The sequence below is a fragment of the Sinocyclocheilus grahami genome, unplaced genomic scaffold, assembly GCF_001515645.1.
Source record: "Sinocyclocheilus grahami isolate Dianchi unplaced genomic scaffold, SAMN03320097.WGS_v1.1 scaffold46.1, whole genome shotgun sequence".
NCBI classification, from domain to species: Eukaryota; Metazoa; Chordata; class Actinopteri; order Cypriniformes; family Cyprinidae; genus Sinocyclocheilus; species Sinocyclocheilus grahami.
The window spans coordinates 1,728,245-1,749,814 of record NW_015505225.1 but is presented as its reverse complement, the minus strand read 5'-3'; the positions used below and the strand labels follow the sequence as shown (position 1 = coordinate 1,749,814).

The following is a 21,570-nucleotide window of genomic DNA, read 5'->3' as shown; positions in this document are numbered from 1 at the left end:
TGAAAGAATCAGTTTTATTGGCTAACACAACCAATCTGTTTTCTGAAAAGAAACAGAACTAACAGAATTCAGATCAGGATAATCAAAATCAGTAAATAATTTACTGATCTGGTTCTATAGTTCAATTCATGAATCAATCACTTATTTATAAATGAATCAGTCTGATATGCAAATAAGACCATGTTTCATGAGGGAAATATGTATCCAGTTTTAATGATTCTTGAGTTGACAGTTCACTGGCGGGATGTTTATCAGAGAATTCTGACTTAAATATTGGCCCATTTGTCACACAAATTTATTTAATCTGAATCTAAGTTGTGTGGACTACTTTTATGATGCTTTTCCATGTTTTTTGCGCCATTTTGGAGCTTAACAACATGGTCACAGGACAAAAGTGTCTTTATTCTTTGTTACAGGCTTTATTAGTCAGAAAGGACAAAAGCGCTGGGCTGTTGCTGTGCTTTGAAACTCCCACACATTCAGCCGGGGCCTTTTGTTATGTCAAGGGCCCTTTCAACCCTCTGCCCTCTGAACCTGCTACTGTGCACAAGTTCACACACTCACACTGTACAAACACACCGGATATTCCCCGTCCACACATGCTTTCAAACAAAAGCTCTTGACTACGTCGTCACATAGAAAGCAGAGTCATATGTCATACAATCCTGCGTGCCGGTGTTTGAGAACGACACTGAGCTTCATTTTTCACTCTTACTGCTGGTAAGTGCAGTAGCCGAGGCTCATTAAGCCAAGGAGGGGAATCTGTCATGTTGATCACTTGACAGATTCCACCATAAGAATGTTTTTACAGAAACGCAGTGGCTCCCTGCCTTTCCAGGCAAATAAAATGCCTTTCTTTCACCTGCAGAAAGTTGCATGACACCACTCAAGCGAGCTGAGGCCTATCAAACGCTTAGAGATCTTCAAATATCGTTACCACACAGACAGGTGAAGAGCAGTGAAGGACAACCATGTCCCGTGGTGCCAAGTCAAGTATGCAATGCGAGTTCCTGAGCATGTGAAAGTCAAGTTAAAGGGATAGTTCACCTCCAAATAAATGATTTACTCACATGTAGTAAAGTTATTTATATAGTGAACTCCGACTCATGACTCAATCATTTAGATATTTATTGAAAAGAACTGGCTCATATGAATTAATCAAACTCACTAAATCAATGATCCAGTCATCAAATTTTGGTCTGCTAGTCACACTATCGTATGGCTTCGGACGATTTGGAATATATAGTTTATGGACCATAAGAGCAGTCCATACAACTTGTGCACTATATTTTTCTAAAGACATCAAATAGTTTAAAGTTGTTAATAATGCTGTCAAACGATTAATCACATCCAAAATAAAAGCTATCGTTTACATAATATATGAGTGTGTACTGTGTATATTTATTATGTATATATAAATACAAACACATGCATGTATATATTTAAAAAAATATATGTTGTTTATATATTAAATATATTTATATATAATATAAAATATAATAGTATAAATATATAAACATGTAAATATTTTCAAAATATACACCGAATGTGTGTGTATTTATATATACATAAATAAACAAACACCGTACACAAATATATTATGTAAACAAAAACTTTTATTTTGGATGCGATTAATCGCGATTAATCGATTGACAGCACTAGTTGTTAAGCTGTAAATTTAAGAACTACTGTGACCAGATCACTGTGTCAAGAAATTATTCAAGAACTAATCAGTCAGATTCGCAGAAGTGAACCCGACCATGACCAATCAAAATCAATCATGAAAAACGATCAATAGTTCGAAAACAATCAATACTCACAAATCCATTTCTCAAGATTCAATCTACACTTATTCACTTAGCAGACACTTTTATCCAAAGCGACTTACAAATGAGTAACATCACAAAGTATTTCTCCATCCAAAGTTGCGAATTTAACTTGTGCACAAAATTGGAATATTGCATAAAACATTTACAAATAAAGCGCCGTTTCCATCCAACGAGTCAAAGAGAACAAAATTGTCACTTCCTGATAAACTGGCACTAAATATCACTAAGAAAAGTAGGAGAAGCCACTGAATATAATTTTCATATATAGTAAATTACTTGCGCCTCAGAGTAAGCAGACAAAACACAACAAATGCAGTCACTGCTTTCGGAGGTGGATGTCTGCTGTTTGGGAACGCAGTCATGCAAGAAAGTTCTGGGAGGCAATTATACAGAAATACTTTGACGACCAAGACAACATTTGAGATGCTGTGCAATAGGGCTGAGCGAGATGGGCTTAAAAATATATCACGATATTTCATTTATTTATTGCGATAACGATATCAATGACGATAATTCAGGGAATCCCAACATCTCAACATTAAAATGCAACAACGTCACTTACATCATTATCACCGCAATATACGGTCTATATTTATTAAGTATATATAAATACACACACATACATGTACAGTGGGGCAAATAAGTATTTGATACACTGCCGATTTTTCAAGTTTTCCCACTTACAAAGAATGGAGAGATCTGTAATTTTCATCGTAGGTACACCTCAACTGTGAGAGACAGAATAAAAAAAAATCCAGAAAATCACATTGTATGATTTTTAAATAATTAATTTCCATTTTATTGCATGAAATAAGTATTTGATCACCTACCAACCAGCAAGAATTCTGGCTCTCACAGACCTGTTAGTTTGTCTTTAAGAAGCCCTCCTATCCTCCACTCATTACCTGTATTAATTGCACCTGTTTGAACTTGTTACCTGTATAAAAGACACCGGTCCACACACTCAATCAATCAGACTCCAACCTCTCCAATATGGGCAAGACCTAAGAGCTGTCTAAGCAATATTTCCAAAATATATACTGTTTGAGTGTGTATTTATATATACATAAATATACACAGTACACACACATATATTACAAACAAAAACTTTTATTTTGGATGCGATTAATCGTTTCACAGCACTAGTACAAACACATTTTATCATCATACCTTCTAGAGAGAAATAGTGCAGGCACTCGACAAAAATTAAACTTTCTAATGCGAATATGTCGACCGCCTGCATTTGTGTACACAATTCCCTGTATGCTGAAACCATTCTATCGCACCAAAACTTAAGTATAATTTTGGTTTTAGATCATATAGCACACAAGTTGTATGGACATTTTTATGGAGTGTTTTGTGTCATTTCTGGAGCTTAAACTATAAACCACAGAGGTCTGTGAAGTTTCTTCAAATAATTCTCCATTCCCATTCAACAAGGGTTTGGAACAACATGTGAAAAGCAACCGAGTAATCATTTTTGGGTGAACTTTCCTTTAAACCCCTGTAAAGAAAGAGTGGGTGAAAAATGAAGCCTGGTACTCACCTTTTGGATCATCTCTAACTACAAGCAAGCCATTCCGACACACCACCTTCCCCGTGGCAGCATCGATGAACACCAGAGAAGGAATACTAGTCACCTTGTACTTGTTCCAAAGCTTCATCTACAAAAAGAAAAGACACACATTGACTGAGATGAGAGACTGGAAATCAAAAGATATTCAAAAGGAATATGACCAAAATAATAAGGAGGATTGGGAATGTTTGTGGTGAAGAGAGAGATGATGATTCATCTCCGCTCATTCCTCTATTTCCAAAGCTATTTTGCCTTTTTAACCATTAGAGATACAATCAATACTTTCCCATCTTTAAACAGTCCACGTGAGGCTTAAACGTCTTCCTCTCGCTCTGAAGTATAAAGAGACTCAGAAATGTGGCGAGTTGAATTAAGTGCTATCTGCAGCCGAGGCGAGCCGGCGAAGAATTAGCTAAGGGCCAGAATCAAACATCTACAGGGCTGATTCAACTTTAAAGAGACTGGCATCTGAGGAAATTCGAGGAGAGTGCTCTTTCTTTCTGTAGTCTCAGTGAAAGCGTGGCACATGCCTAAAAAGCCAGCGATTAAACCTCGCTCGACAGAGCCGTTTGCTCGCGTAGTCTCACGACTGTGGGCGCTGCTGCTGTCTTCATCCTTTGCTGGTGAGAACAAACCTGGTAAATTATTCAGGACGTGGCCGTGCGAAGGTCTAATAGATGAAAGACGCCTATGAAAGTAAACTACAGTAACTGCAGCGGACTGATGCGAAACATGTAGCGCTTGAAACGCAGGTGCCACGGACATGAATGATTTATCAAAACGCTAGACTCACATGCAAAAACAAGGGCTGTTAGTTGATTTAATTCTCAAATTAACTTCATGATATGCTAAAAAATTTATGAAATTAAATAATTTTGTCTGAAAAGCCCCTTGAAAAAAGAGAATATTACTGTTGTAGTTTTCCAAATTGGCCAAATTCCTTATCGAATATACATACAGATCAGAGGGCATGGCTAATTGTAAAATAAATTACCTTTTTAATAATTAATCACATTAAATTGATTAAACTGACAGCACAAGCAAAGAATCAGGCTGGGGATTGATGTAGGTATACAATACAATTGTTTTCCATTTAGGAATAATTTGAGTTTAATGTCTATTTTGCTTACATATTCTTATTTATGAATTACATTTTCTCTGCTAATGCTGTAAACAGTACAGGGCATCAAAATGGTAAATCATGTTTTGAAACGTTATGTTTTTGATTCACTAAAAAGATTTGGCTCACAAGAATCATTTGCATGTAGTTAACTCGTGAATCATACTACATCGGTCACAACTAAGGTAAAATATGATTTCTTTTCACACATCCACTGAAAATACTGTAGGCACAGAGCAAAAGATTGGGATCTGTAGAATCAATCAAATGAAGATGATAAAAGATTAAAATAAAATAAAATACAGCCTTACTGTAGTTTCAGTTAACAATACGTGACCCTGGACCACAAAACCAGTCATAAGGGTACATTTCTCGAAATTTAGATTTATACATCATCTGAAAGCTGAATAAATAGGCTTTCCATTATTGTATGATTTTTTATGATAGGACAATATTTGGCCGAGATACAATTATTTGAATATCTGGAATCTGAGGGTGCAAAAAAAAAAATCAAAATACTGAGAAAATCACCTTTAAAGTTGTCCAAATGAAGTTCTTAGCAATGCATATTACTAATCAAAAATTAGGTTTTGATATATTTACAGTAGAAAATTTACAAAATATCTTCATGGAACATGATCTTTACTTAATGTCCTGATGATTTTTGGCATAAAAGAAAAATCGATAATTTTGACCCATACAATGTTTTTTTTGGCTATTGCATAAAATATACCCCAGCGACTTAAGACTGGTTTTGTGGTCCAGGGTCACATATATATGGAGTGTGAAGCCGAATGTTAAACGTGGAGGAATAAAGCAGTGGAGGTCCAAATTACTTAATTCCTGCGCTGCTTGATCAAACTATTTGATGCATAGCTGATGAAATGTTTTCACCGGAGGAGCGTTTAGATGTGAACAGGCAGTCAAAGAGTGTTACTCTGTTTCTTTAAGCCTGAAGGATTGTGTCCAGACAGTCGCTCCAACACAAACCTGCAGCACTGCCATAGACAACAGCGCTCAATCACTGGCTCGTCTGCACCCAAATCTCTCACTCCGGCCTGAAGCGTACACGGCCTACGCTGCAAAAACAGTGAGGTTAAAGGGCACTAACTGTGAACGTCTCAAGTATCAACACCGCTGCTTACCTTACACACACCTGTGAATCTGACACAGCTGTGAGATCTACAGTGAGTCGTGAGAAGAGCCGTGAGGGAACAAAGCTGGCCCGCAGGCTGTGAGACAGCTGTATGAGCGACTGGATGAGGGAGATGGGTAATATGAAATGAAAGACAGCTCCATGATCAGCCATGTCAACTGCTGCCCATCAGTTCAATGAGGCTAAAAAAAAAAAAAACTCACAGCCTGAACCTGATGAAAATAACCAATTAAGGAAGGACAGTGATGACTGCTGACATGTTTTAAAAGTCAAAGACTTTCTTCAAAAATGGGCAGATAAGTCTATGTTTCAAATAAGAGGAAAAATCTAAACTCTTTAAATGATGCTTGAATAAAATAAAAAATAAAAAACAAAAATAAAGAATAAAAATAAATACAATTTAAAATAAACAAATACACAAAATAAAAAAACAAATAAATTAATTAAAAGAAAATAAATATATAAAAAAATAATAATAATAAAATTTAAAATAAACTAAATACACAAAATAAAAACAATTATTTATAAAAATGTTTATTTAAAAAAAAAATAATAATAATTAAAATAAAATAAAATATAATAATATAATTTAACACAAAAAATAAACAAAAAGTAAAATACACAAAATTAAATAAAACGAATATACAATAAATATACATTTAAAAACTAAATGTTTATTTAAATAAAAATTAAAAAAATTATAAAATAAAATAAAATATCAACAGTACAAATAAATATTGGTCAACAAATTGGTCCATAAAATTGCCTGAATGGATTAAAGTGATGGAAAAACAATAAAAAAAAAAACAAAATGATTTTGAAATAATCTTTTTAAATTAAAGCCACATAACATCATAACAGATGTTTATTAGTAACACCAGCCCAACAGTTATTTGTAACAGACACGTACACTAAATACACTTGCTACTGTGTTACTGTAGGTGTTATTTTGAAGTAAAATTGTAAAAATCTATAGTCACGTATATATATTTCCATACATCTCTACTGCATTTCTCCCGAGTAACATTTCCTTTCTCTGTGCACCTGCATATGCACAAAATATCACAGAAACACCTCCACACCGCAGCATGAAAAGAAGCACAGCGCATGGAAATACTGAAAATGAGCAAAGAAACCAAATGGCATTCAGCTCTCGCTAGCAAACGACGACTTAAAGCATTTCTGACGTCTATAGACAGCATCTGATTCGTTTTCATCGCGGCGCAGCCTGGCAAACCGTGATCAAGCTAGAGAGTATCACAATTCACCCGATTAGCATAATCCTGCAGGGGATGATGGTCTGTAATCACAGCGGCTGCATCACCTGCATTCATCAGTCACCGTTACCCTTCTCGAAATAATGATGATTTATGGCAAATTACTTCCAATTTCCTTTTATTTTGCGCTGGTGCAATTTGAGTTTCCATTGCAAGTGATGCAGAAAGAATCAAGCGATTGTTCTCATGGCATTGTGATGATAAGCTGATCTCAGCTAGTCTGCATATTTCCAAAGTGTGGGCTTTTCTTTAAAATTCCTTGCTTGTTATTAATTTTCTAATTTCTATGTAATGGCAACATTTACACAGACTCTCCAGAGGGCTGCAGAACCTCCGAGCTGTGTTTCTGCTGCACGCATGATGAAATACAGCAGATTTCATTTCACACCAGCAACAATAATGGCCTCAGAGACGTGCCATTGGCAAAAACAACAAACATTAGTGACAGCCGTCATTAATAACTCCTGTTGTTTCTGCTTTACTCCGAGCAAGGCCTTCGATGTGCCAATATTCCCTATTGTGACCATTTAACAACCACAGTGGACATTAACTATACATTACATTCACTCAAACAAAACATGGGCAGATCGCAGCCCATTTGTTCAACCACAAATGGATCAAACATGCTTCAGTAGTAATGAAAGAAGCTCTCTCTTCTTTGAGAAAGTGAGTTTAAACGGATGAAAAGAGAAATTACATATCGAAGCAAATAAAGCGTATTTTTAGAACCATTAAGGGTTTCTTTTGAATGGTGAAATAATTATGACAGTTAAGCACAGGCCCTATTAGCCTACTGAATGTGAAACTGTGGATGCATTTTGGGAGGAAATTATACAAATTGTTAGTAAGACTCTCAGTAATTATACAAAAATCCTGCTTTGTGTATGTTGGATATTGCACCAGAAAATGTGCATATGTCTTAAGATAAAAGACGTTATGGTGCCGTCTAGCTATGATTTGTGGATGTTATTCTGAGACACTGGAAGTCAGATTCGCCCTCTTTATATGATGAATGGGTAGAACTTATGATGAATATGCGATTATGTTGAACGTGTGATATTTTTTTAGGACCTTATCATCAGTTTATTAAAATGTAGAGTCTTGTTCTCGCCCCAAATTGAGAGAAAACAAGAAATACTCTTAAAGGGTTAGTTCACCCAAAAATGAAAATTAGGCTGTGTTTTACTCACCCCAGAGCCATTCTAGGTGTATATGACTTTCTTCTTTCAGACGAATCTAGTCAGAGTTAGATTAAAAATTGTCCTGGCTATTCCAAGCTCTATCATTGCAGTCAGCGGGTGTTGCACGCATCAGTCCAAAAGAAGCTAAATAAAAAGCGCCCATCCATTAAAAAAATATGGCAATTAAGACAAATATGGATGCTTTATGCAAATGTACTCAACATAGAACATGAAGACTAGACATGTTTCAAAGGTCATAGATGTTATTCAAAGAACTTGAACAAAAGAACATACAAATATCAGGTTCCCATTACTTCTCTTTCTTAGTTTGCACTGAGCAATTTACTTACACAAGCCTGTTTCTGAACATGCAAAATGTACATTTATTATTACATTTGTTTGCCTCTGTGCCAAATACTGTATTTTGATTAGGGATATGCCGGTATCAAATTTTCATGTTGCGATTAATTGCTAATGCTTTTATCACGGTATACGGTATTATCACGGTATTGAAATTTAGTTTAAAAAAAAAGTGCTGTCATAATACAGTATACCAGGTTTAAGAAAATTTTTCTTATAACAAAAATAACTGAACATTTAAATGCAATAAAGCAATACAGAAAAATTTATAAAGTTAAAAGTTTTACACAGATTAAAGTGAAAAAGAACTATAAAGACCAATAGAAATCACTTTACAATAAAACCTCATTAGTTAACCTTAGTTAATGCGTTAACATTCACAATGAGCAATAGCTACATATGCTACAGAAGTTATTAATTTTTATTTTTTTTTAAAGATTTATTTTTGGCGTTTTTGCCTTTGATATTGATAGGATAGTAGTGAGATAGGAAGCGAAGTGGGAGAGAGAGGGGGGATGGGATCGGGAAAGGTTCGCGAGCCGGGATTCGAACATGTCGACGCGCTGCCCACGAGGCTATCGGTGACGACATAAGTTATTAATCTTTGTTAAAAAAAATACAAGTCTTAGTTCATGTTAGCTCATTAAATAACACAGTTGCAACTTTCGATTTTAACAACCTGTTATTAAATATTGGAATACCTAAGATTAATGAATGTTCAGAAGAATTTTTCATTGGCAGTTTATGTTAACTAATGAATTAACTAATGTTAACTAATGAAGCCCTAATGTAAAGTGTGACCGAACAATAAAGAATCAAAACACTTTCAAACAATATCTAGGGCATGTTGTAGTCCAGATTAAAATGTAATAAAAGTTTGAAAATAAATAGCCTATTAAGTCTAAATATTTAAGTATTTGGCGCTGTGATGAAGATCATAGCAAATACACAAATCTGAATGGCTGTTTAAATCATTTAAACACGATTCAGAAACAAAAAGTAGTGCAGCTGCTTTGTTTACAGGGTTTCTACAGGGTTTACAGGTAACGGCAGCATTTCTGCAGTTTAGCGCCATCTGCTGTCAGAGAGTGAAAGTGCGCGTACATCCAGAGCGTCTCTCACACGTTCCGCCATGTGCTTCTCGTCCAGCTTGTTGTGCATTTTGACCAGTTGATGGGAAAAGTATTCTTAAAATGCATTCAAAATTCTGAATAATTTGTAATATATAATTATTCACGGTGCCCACAATAACAATATCGTACATATTCATTACCGTGATATATCGCATTACCGAATACTGGCACAAGTCTAATGAACAGTATAATATGCATTATACAGAGGCAAAATGAAAAAATACCATCTAAACTTTTCTAAAGATAGCAGGTTCCCCTCAGACATACATTCATATAAACTCCTACACCTAAATTAATCGCGATTTGTTTAGCATCTCAACCGTCACATATTTGAATCGATTTTCAACGGGCTCGCGGTTAATCGTTACATCCCTAATAGATAGATAGATAGATAGATAGATGGACGGACAGACAGATGAACAAACAGACGGATGAACAGACAGACAGACAGATATATCGCATTACCGAATACTGGCACAAGTCTAATTTTGATGCAGCCAAATTCTCAATAAAATTAATATGAAATAGTGACTGAAACATGGCCCTTTAAGACTACATAACCAGCTCTCCCTTCCAAGATGTTTTTGCACAAAAATCCTGATTTATAACAGAGCCGTCGTCTGATGAAATCAAATAAGATAAAGACAATAGCTGTGATTTCGGCTATACTTGCATGTAAAATTAGAGAAGCAACATAATATGTGGTTTAACTGAAAGCTCTGCTTCTCTCAGCCACCCACTGAACAGAGTAGATGCTGCGCGGATGGCGGTTTTATCCGCGGGCACTGCGGAAAATCCGTGGATCGGGTGGGTCGGGTAATAAAAAAATGCATTCTGATTATTTGCGGGTGGGTCGCGGGTGGATAAAATAAATCATTAATGCAAGTATTAACTACATTTTCTAAATTATGAACGTGTTTTAAATAGGCTACAGAAATTTTATAAACTGTAAATTAACATTAACATTTATTCAACAAAACATTATTTAGTCAAGAGCAGTAAGGGATTTTGTCGTTTGATTAACATTAATAAAAGACGGCACAGCTTTATTAGGCTGCTGTCACAAGACCTATTTCACGGATCCAATACTGATACTCGTGCGTTTTAGTTTGCAACTGTTTACATTAACTTAAGACAAACCCGACAGTACTTTCTCAATTTGGTACTTGCAGTACGCGCTTTGGATGTGACTGTGAGCGCACGCGCCTCTGGAGAGCGCGAGTACCGAATGGCTTAAAAAATTTTGTGACGATGCAACAATGACCGATTAGGCAATTGACAATTCTGTCAACTGTCCCGAAACGCGAGCTAAACTCTTCTGTGAAAAATTATATTAGATTTAATGGAATAATGGTTCCGTGTTATTTTACTGTTAAATATTGTAAAAAAAAGTGTTTAAGTAAAAAGTATGAATGGTACTAAAAGTATGAAGTATAAATTACCCGTTTTTAATGTTAAAAACAGTAAAAGTAGGTTCACAGAAGCCATTACATACATTTTAATAGTCATGTTTCTTCTTATTTTTATTATTGAGTTATTTACGTATATTAGAGTGTTACAATTTTGATTTGTTATTTAGTTTATTAGCCACTGTTCAAGGAAAAGTAATTGTCATTCATAATTAATATGAATTATATAAATACTAATAGAATTTATCATTTTAAAATATTAATATATTTACCACTTGCATTAGTTCAGTACAAAACAGACTTTAGTTGTTATCAGTTGATGAAATAGAGTTATGAAATGTAAAATATATGAGAACTATAAATGCATCCCATAATGCCTGAAAATCCACTGTAAATTTAACCAAATAGTTTTTTTACAATGCAGGGTGGTGCACTGAGACCAGAAACGAGTCTCTTCCCATCTGAAGGGGACTGAGAGATATTTCCTCTGGCCTCAAACCTCTGCATGCGCAAAGTGAAATAACATGTTGCATTTCATTTAGCAAAGCAGCGTTGCTCTGATGGAAGAAGATGAGTAAAATACGAGCCTGGACGGGATCCGTTTCATACTCGGGATCCGAGAGAGAAAGAAGCATTGGAACAGTATGTACATTTCACGTCTCGCCCGTGCTTCCTCTCTGATGAGCAAAGCAGGCCTCGCTCGCTGGCATTCACTTCATCACAAAAGCTGCGATGCCTTTATGACCTCCATCGTGAGGGACGAATCACAATTCTAGGAAACTGATTCCTCACACACAGCCATTCACCCCACTGCCGCTTGTAAAACGCAGCGTGATTTTGCTGCATCATATTTACAGGCTAAAATATTCATTGGCCCATCCATTAGCGGGTACAGCCATTGTACACGCCAACACGTAGGCTAAATTGCTTTTGGATAGAGGGGTTCGGTTGCCATGGAAACTGCCCAGTCAGGACATGTCAGAGTGGCAGGCACATTGTGGGATCTCGGGTAATAATTCAGTGATAAATTAATGCTTTAGTGAGGAAAACAGGTGCCAGAGGGGGAAAAAAAGAGACATGCTCATTCAGACGGAGGGGAAAAAGTGAGACGGAGTGACACAGATGGAGATGGAGAAAAAAAAAAGGGGGTGTTCTTCCAGCTTTAGCCCTGGCCGTACAAAAGCCATTTTCTGAAAGCAGGATTAATCCTGACTTGCACTCTCAATGGCAGGGGTCTTTAGTGCAAGATTTTACTTAGTAAAGAATGCCGGCTAAAAGCAGGGGATTGTAGGAGCGTAAAAAGCAAGGCTTTAAGCGATACGCAGCATTGTCTACTACAAATCCCGTTTGCTACTGGGCCTCGGAGGAACAGGGTTAGAAGTCAGGGCGGTGTGGGGGTGCTTTCTGTCCCCTGGGCCTTCACCAGGCCTGAAAATAATAGATGATCTAGCATTGAACTGAACAAGACCTGAAAAAATCTTAAAGGGGTCATATGATGCGATTTCAAGTTTTCCTTTCTCTTTGGAGTGTTACAAGCTGATTGTGCATAGATAAGATCCCTGAAGTTGCAAAGACTAAAGTCTCAAAACCAAAGAGATATTCTTTATCAAAGTTAAGACTCTGCCACGCCCCGCTAAAACGGCTCGTTCTAACACGCCCCCACATATCTACCTCACTATGTGGAAATATTTACATAATGCCACCCAAATGTTCACGCAAAGAAAGAAGGCGTGGTTTCAGTAACCGCAGTTAGTGTTGAAGCAGCATGTCAGGGAGACGCTGTGTGTTTCAGTAAAAGCACTTTATTTGGCCTTCCAGAAGTAGATGCATTTAGGAATCTTTAAGATTACTTACAACAGAACAGCAATGCATTTTATAGACAACCGTTTCGTGAACCTAGGAGAGGAGGTAATTCTGACTTTGCTATGACAATCTGGCACTTCTGAATCAGCTACTGTTTTGTTATTAGTTTAAGTATTTGCTATTGACTGTTCAAATGCGGAGTTTTGCGCATCGTGTGTGTGTGCGCGCACGAGAGAGAGAGAGGTGTGTGTGTGTGTGTGTATGTGTGTGTGCGCGAGTGAGAGAGAGAGCGAGCGAGAGAGAGAGAGGGAGAGAGAGAGCGCGAGACACATCACAGTGGAGTCAGCTGTCTTAACAGTGGCTTGTGTACTGCAAACACATATTCATCACTGTGTCTGTCACGAGACTCTGTTCCCCTTTCGGGCTCTGTCTTTACATTTATTTTTAAAGATGAAGCTCGCGATTATGGTAAGGGACGTTACATTTCCGACGAGTGCTTGCGGTGTTCGGCCAATCATAATGCACTGAGTCAGCTGGCCAATCAGAGCAGACTGCGCTTGTCAGAAGGAGGGACTTTGTAGAAAACTAAGCGTTTGAGAGAGGCGGGGCATAGAGGACCTACAATAATGTACAGTATTTGAAAAATAATGTGTTTTTTGAACATTAAAGCATGTCAACATATTCTGTTACACCAAATACACAAAATAATGATCTTTAAAAAAGCATCATATGACCCCTTTAAGTTTTTTGGTAGGGAATGCACAGAATTGTTGCTGTTCTTACACTAGGGTGAAGTATTGGCAACTAATTGTCATGATTCAAAACACTGTAATGAGGATGGCATATTAAAAAAAATCTAATAAAAAATTCTGGTATAATTTCTATCTGGTTATGCAAACGTTTTTTTTCTACTGTGCATGGTAAAATAAATCATGTTTTATCAGAGTTAAGAATGTGAATTTGATTTGATTTAAACTTTCTATTGAATTGTCCCATCCACTAGGGATGTAACAATTAACCGCGAGCTGGTTGAAAATCGATTCAAATATGTGATTGCCTCTAATTTTAAATGGAAATCTAAAGTCTTAAATCTAATTTTGTAAAAAAATAAAAATAAATCGTGAATCGAATTGAATCGTGAGTTGAGTGAACCGTTACAACCCTACCATCCACGCAAGCTGCACGCAAAAACCAGTATACTGCGCAAACAGTGCAGTCCGATTCATGAATCAAAGACTCAATGATTTGAACCAGTTGTTAATGATTAGGGTTGCAAAAAGGTGGAAAATTTCCCGTAAATTTCGGAAATAATCCAGAAATTTTGGAAACTTTCCAGGATTTTTTTGGAACATTCCAGGGATGTTTGGAAAGTTTCCGGAAATTTACTGGAAATGTTCCACCCCTTTGCAACTCTATTAATGATTCATTCAAAAAGACTAATCTGAAATGGTGTGAAAAATCTTTAACTGAATGAACCCAGTGAATCAGTCAGAGTGAATCAACTTCTGACTGACTCACTTTCTCGTGAAATGAAGCAAAAGTGTAAACTTTGAAATGATTACTATTTTTGATTTGTTATTTAGTTCATTAGCTACTGTTCAAAGAAAACAAACTTATTCATAATTAATATTAATTATATTAATACTAAAATGATATATCAATTGTAATTATAAATGTTATATTTACCACTTGCATTATTATGGTAGTTATCAGTACAAAGCAGATTTTAGTCATTTAAGTAGGCTAGTATAATACAACAAATCTGTTTATGAAATAGAGTTATGAAATGTAAAACATTTAAATGCCTCCCATAATGCCTGAGAATATGCCATAAATTTAACCAAATAGTTTTTTACAATGCAGGGTGAGACCAGAAACGACTCTCTTCCCATCTGAAGGGGACTAAGAGATATTTTCTGTAAACAGTGCAGTCCGATTCATGAATACATGACTCATTTGAACAAGCTGTTAATGATTCATTCAAAAAGACTCACTAATTTAGGAGTCACTGGTTTGTTTCATTAAAATGTTCACTCAAATAAAAATCACATTTCTGATGGTTCTACCATTACTCTGAAAAATGTCATAAAAATATTTTATTTCAACAGTGTTCAAAAACACAATTTACATAAATAATGTATATTGTAATATATACACCATTTTTAAAAAATATACTGAGATATTATAATACAAATTACTTTATTAAAATAATTAATAACACAAATTTCTGCGCATATCACTTAACACTACAGTGCAATAAATCATGCTATTACTCAGCTCAGATCGAAATGCTTGATTCTGATAGGTCAGTCTCAAAATTCCTAAGTCTGACATTCCTCAATAATGGATTATATAATAGCATAAACAGGTAAGGTTTTAAAACCATTTTAACTCAAATCAATATTTTACATCAACGTAATTATTTATGTGCTGAAAAGCTGCGGAATAAGTGGTATGACTGTACATTATCCCATTAAATGTTCTTCTTGTTTGAACAGAGAACGCTTTTTTCCTCGTGGAGGCTTTGAGTTTTCAGCTAATAAAACATTATAACTCAAATTAATATTTCATGTCCATTTTTTATGTATCAAGTATCCATGTAATAAATGGGATAATGAAGTATATCACAAAATAAACCGAGTGATACAAGATCCAGATCACCCTGTCAAGGGTTTATTCTGCGATAAGCAGCTGGAAATAAATGATCCCATAGATATCATAACTGATTTGCAACTGAAACCATTTGCAATTGAGCACTTTCATCATTCTGCTACAGATGTAGAAGATGCAGAGAATACGAGCGCAGTCATCAATACATCATCAATGGTGGTTCACTTGTGTAAACCAGTCCAGATTTTTCTCATACCGATTGTGAAATATCCTGGAGTCCAGATGAACCATTCCCCAGTTTTCGAACAAACTTGGGTGCGGTTCCTTGGTGCTCACTCAAGTTCTGAAAGCCATCAGATGGACTGTGAGGCAACAACGCAATGTCAGCAGTGGCCCTTCCTTTCGGCTCGCAGCACTTTGAGACCTGAACGGTTTCTGGCAGCGTAAACTGGCACAGCACCAACCGGACCAGGCTGAGGTACAGGCCACGGCGGCCTGATCACAATGGCCCCACTCACAGGGAGGAAAGGTTCACTTAGAGCACGTTTTTCATAGCTCCTGCTTCCTGCCAAAAGTTATTCACATCACACCCTGCAGAAAAGGAAAGGCAATACTGTGTGCTGAGGTGGGTGGCAAAGACCCACAGAAACAAGAGCTTAAGCCTCCTACACATTCATCCCCTTCAAAAACTGAGGAATCTGGAAGCTTCGCAGAAGATGCCAAGTATGATACTTTAGGTTTATGAGGAGGCGGGATCATTCATTCCCTTGCCTCCTTTCGTGACCCCATCCTGACCTTTCATTGAACACCCACTCAGTTACTTTGGGAGGAAGAACAGAGAAAAGAAAAGAATGAGAGAAGCAGCGATTATGCACTTAAGCATTGCTGCACCGTAAAGAATTCTCATCAGCGACCCACAATGCGATCACTCAGTGCAAAACATCAGGTTGAATATCCTGCAGCAGAGCCACTGAAGAACATCCCACTCGGACCGCCTGATGGGCATTAGGAAATTACGACCGCAAGATCTATTGACACTGATTCGGGGGATTTGGGCTGGTCCGAGAGCAAACCATTGTGGTGTAGATGGCATGTCGGACTTACATATTAAACAAGAAACAAAAATATATGGGTTCCCATGTCAGGAAATTTCCAAAATAATAAACTACTTCCAAAAATGACATATAGGAAGTGATACATGACAGTTGGCAGAAAAAACATCATATTATTGGCATTCAAAATAAAAGTAAAAATATTTTTAAAATCTTGGTTTAAAAAGTTCTTAAAAATTTACTTTGCAGTCATGTTGGATTTGAAACCATTTCATAAAATTTTGAATTTAATGACTATAAGAATGCCATGTTGTCTAACCATCAATAAATCATAAAATAAAATACTAAATTATTTGAGTACATGTGAGTGAACGCCTTAAAATAAATAAATAAAATAATTGTATATATTTACATTTACATTTATTCATTTAGTAGACGCTTTTATCCAAAGAGACATACAATTGGGGAATAAATCAAGCGATTCATCTTAAAGAGGCAAATAGACACAGGAAGTGTCCATCATACCAAGTTTCAAGCATTGTTCAAATAAGTACAAGCTAGACAAGGAAAGATTAAAGAAAAGAGAAAAAGTTTTTTTTTTTTTGTTAGGAATTAGTCAGATAGTGATGAAAGAGGTGAGTTTTCAGCTATTGCTGGAAAACTGTCAGGGAGTCAGCATTCCGGAGAGGGGTTGGGAGATCATTCCACCAGCCAGGAACAGTGAACGAAAATGTTCTGGAAAGTGATTTTGTGCCTCGCTGTGATGGTTACCATGAGATGTTTACTTGTAGATCTCAGACTTCTGGAGGGGATGTAGATTCTCAAAAGTGAGTGGAAGTAGGCGGGTGCTGAGCCTGAGGCTGATTTTATTGTATTTTTTTTACAAATATTACAAATATATTTTCGCTTTTGGGGCATTGCACTATAAAAATCTTTTGAATTTACCCCGCAAAAAATATAAAAATTTATTTGAATACAAAAAATTAAAATATGTAAATCATAAAAATTTATTATTTATTTATGCACTTATTTAAATCTAAAATACTTGTTTTCTATGTTAATTAATTTACTATAATATATTTTCTATGTCAATATATCAGCATTTATTGAAAATGGAATTTTATAAAAAAAAAAAAAAAAAGCCTTTACTGTCATTTTTAAATGAACTGAATACTTCCTTTCTAAATCAAAGCATTAGTTCAAGAAAAACACAGATTAAGAAGTGTCGTGTCATTGACCCATCTCCACATAGTAGCACATAGTTCTTAGCAAAACCCAAATACCTATCCATCTTAAAGAGACACTTTTATTTTTAGGTTCCTCCCTAAATTCACCAAAGCTGAACATCTTCAGCATATGGGCCGTCTCAGACTCCCCAGGGCGCTGTAAATCTCAGGAGTTGTTCGGTGGGCTGCACAGCTTCATAAAGCTACAATAGAGGCCTGACAGCAGGATGACTCTGAACCTTTGGCTCCAAGTGCTACTTCAGAGGAAACTACAGGAACATTATACATCGACAAATGCTATTGGCGGACAACTTAAAAGTGTTTCACACATCATATTTCTGACAATGTCATAAACTACACCTTTATAAATTTAAGACAATGATTCGTTTATGCTTTTTATGAGAGCTGGGACGGCAACCATGTGACTGTGTGGCACTGGATTTCACAGAGACGTTTTATATCTGTCTATTAACCCATTTCGTCTTCTTTTCTTTCGCTCATTAAACAGCACATCTGTTTTCTGCAGCTGCAGGGTACCATTGCTGATTCTGACCAGACTTTGTCTTATTTAACGTACACAAATGCACCAGTGCCCTTTCACTCACTGATCCCAAAACAGTGTAAAATTCTGTTAAATCTGATTTTCAGAGAGCCGATTATACCGACATCTTTCATAGGGTTATTGGCTTACAGCACACTAAATTTCCAAATCATTAAAACCTTCAACCTCTTGACCTAGTTTTGACTTTGCTTGGGCTGCCGCATGCAAACGGACGTCTGTGTTGGGTAAGCAATGCCTAAAAAGAACCAAACCAAAGCCCCTCAGAGAGATTTATGAGTGTCAGTTGGTGTGTAAAGAAGGGGAGTGTTATAAGGAGAAGGATGTAGACAGCTGAGCGTCAGGCTTTCAGGGTCACTTCGGCACATGGAGCAGCTGTTGGCCGGGCAGCACGGTGGGCAGTGGTGGGGGAGGGGTCAAAGATCATGGCTCAAAACATGGTCACAGGGACGGTCTGGCCTTGGAACATACACACCACCTCCACACAACCTATGCACTCTGGTGACCCACGAGTCCCCTGTGAGTCTGTAATTGAAGGCATTTTTAAATAAACAGCAGCCTTTAAAGATCTGCCGTCCCATACAGTGCTCTGATGCCGCACAGCTGTAAGAAGATCTACTGGTAAAGCACACAGTCTTTATCACAGTAACACGAGCAGCACTGAAATGTGCTTGAAAAGGAGTAGATCAAATGCAGCGTGGCATGGTGAAGACATGCTCTCAGCATGATGGACTTCTCGTCACCTACAGAGGGGGTCAGAGATCAGTGGCCCAGGGATGCCTAGGGTCTCTTTGTGGTAACATCTATAGTTCAACAGAGAGAGATCGTGCACTGTAGGGCCATTACAATCATGAAAGTTTGGTTGATTTGGCTAATTGCGATAACAAATTATATTATATTTAACAAAACAGACACAAACGAAACCCAAAAAAGCAAAACACCAACCCAAAACTATGGAAGCCCGTTCTGAATAAAAAAAAATAAATTTAAATAAAAGGTAATTGTGACCAATGTTACCTCTAAGCTGCGCGCGCGGCCGCGGTGGAAGAAATAATGTGCCGCGCACATACATAAATGAGTTGGGAAAGCCATTTGCGAAAGTGAATGAATAGAGTATTGAGTTATAGAGCTATAGAGTTATAGAGTTAGAACTGGTGAATGCGGTTTACAGGTTTCATAGAAAGAGAAAGATGTGCGCCAAATGAGTTGCTGTAGAAACCGAATATTTTAATGGTTGCGGATGAAATAGCTCAAATCGAGAGCAAACGCAATGACATGTGAAATAAAACGTCATCATGTATTAAAGAAGAGTGGCTTGATTAAGTGCTGGAAATAGCGGATGATGGGCACAGAACAGTAACAAAACTCAGACATTTACAGTCACACACAGGTGTATTGTGCAAACTGTAGAATTCACGTTCACGTTTTTTAAAAATATTTAACTTACAGATCTCAGTTTAAATGCTTGTTTGTTTTCTATTCTATTCTATTATATCAGTTTAAATGCTTCAGTTTGTTTTGATATTATATTATGTTAGGCCTATATTATAAACCTAATAAATAATTGACCTTGTTTTTTAGTGGAGTCTATTATGCTCATCAAGGATGTATTTACTTGATCGAAAATACAGAAAAAGCTGTAATATTGTTAAACATTATTGCAATTTCTAATGTTGGTTTCCTATTTTAATATACTTTAAAATATAATTTATTCATCATTACTCCAGTCTTCAGTGTCACATGATCCTTCAGAAATCATCCTAATATGCTGATTTATTATCAGTGTTAGAAACCGTTGTGCTGCTTAATATTTTTTTTGGAACCTGTGATACTTTTTTCTTTGATTAATAAAAAGTTAAAAAGAACAGCATTTATTCAAAATAGAAATCTTTTCTAAAAATGTCTTTACTATCACTTTTTATCCATTTAACACATTCTTGCTGAATAAAAGTATTAATTTCTTAAAAAAAGAAAAACATTACTGACCACAGACTTTTGAATAGTAGTGCATATTGTAACACAAAATTTCTATTTTGAATAAACCCTGTTCTTTTTAAGTTTTTATTTATCAAAGAATCCTGAAAAAGTATCACAGGTCCCAAAAAAATATTAAGCAGCACAACCGTTTCCAGCATTGATTATAAATCAGCATATTAGAATGATTTCTGAAGGATCATAAGACACTGAAGACTGGAGTAATGATGCTGAAAATGGCTTTGCTTCATAGGAATAAATTATCAATTATATCAAGTATATTAAAAAATATAATTTATTCATCATTACTCCAGTCTTCAGTGTCACATGATCCTTCAGAAATCATCCTAATATGCTGATTTATTATCAGTGTTAGAAACCGTTGTGCTGCTTAATATTTTTTTTGGAACCTGTGATACTTTTTTCTTTGATTAATAAAAAGTTAAAAAGAACAACATTTATTCAAAATAGAAATCTTTTCTAAAAATGTCTTTACTATCACTTTTTATCCATTTAACACATTCTTGCTGAATAAAAGTATTAATTTCTTAAAAAAAGAAAAACATTACTGACCACAGACTTTTGAATAGTAGTGCATATTGTAACACAAAATTTCTATTTTGAATAAACCCTGTTCTTTTTAAGTTTTTATTTATCAAAGAATCCTGAAAAAGTATCACAGGTCCCAAAAAAATATTAAGCAGCACAACCGTTTCCAGCATTGATTATAAATCAGCATATTAGAATGATTTCTGAAGGATCATAAGACACTGAAGACTGGAGTAATGATGCTGAAAATGGCTTTGCTTCATAGGAATAAATTATCAATTATATCAAGTATATTAAAATAGAAAACTTTTATTTTAAATTGCAATAATATTTCACATTATTATTTTGTGAAATAATATTCAGTATTTTTATCTAATAGATACAGCCTTGATGAGCATAAGAAACTTCTTTAATAAACATTATTTGATCCCAAACTTTTGAATGGCAGTGTATTATACTGTAAAAAAAAAAAAAAAAAAAAAATTTCTTTAATAAACATTATTGATCCCAAACTTTTGAATGGCAGTGTACTATACTGTAAAAAAAAGTTTTCTCAGGTAACCTAAAATGTACATAATTTAGTCACAGGTCAAATTAAATACAAATAGCACATTAAAGTTAAAAGTTACACACTTTTTTTTGTGCGTGCGCTGTACAGGTCTGGTATAAAGAATGTTTTTGCTCAGGTGGCCGAAATGTCCGCCCAATAGAGAAAAGTTTTGCTCAGCAAGAAAAAAAATGAGTGGGAACATTGAT

The 21,570-nt window shown here is 35.9% G+C and overlaps 1 protein-coding gene across 1 annotated transcript in view; it reads right to left on the bottom strand.

Annotated features, from left to right (window-relative positions):
- Positions 1-21,570, bottom strand: part of nxn (nucleoredoxin) — a 75,098-nt gene that overhangs the window by 14,304 nt on the left and 39,224 nt on the right. The window contains exon 2 of the mRNA XM_016268554.1: positions 3,376-3,493. Within this exon, the coding sequence (XP_016124040.1) occupies positions 3,376-3,493 (118 nt within the window). The remainder of the gene's footprint in view (positions 1-3,375; positions 3,494-21,570) is intronic.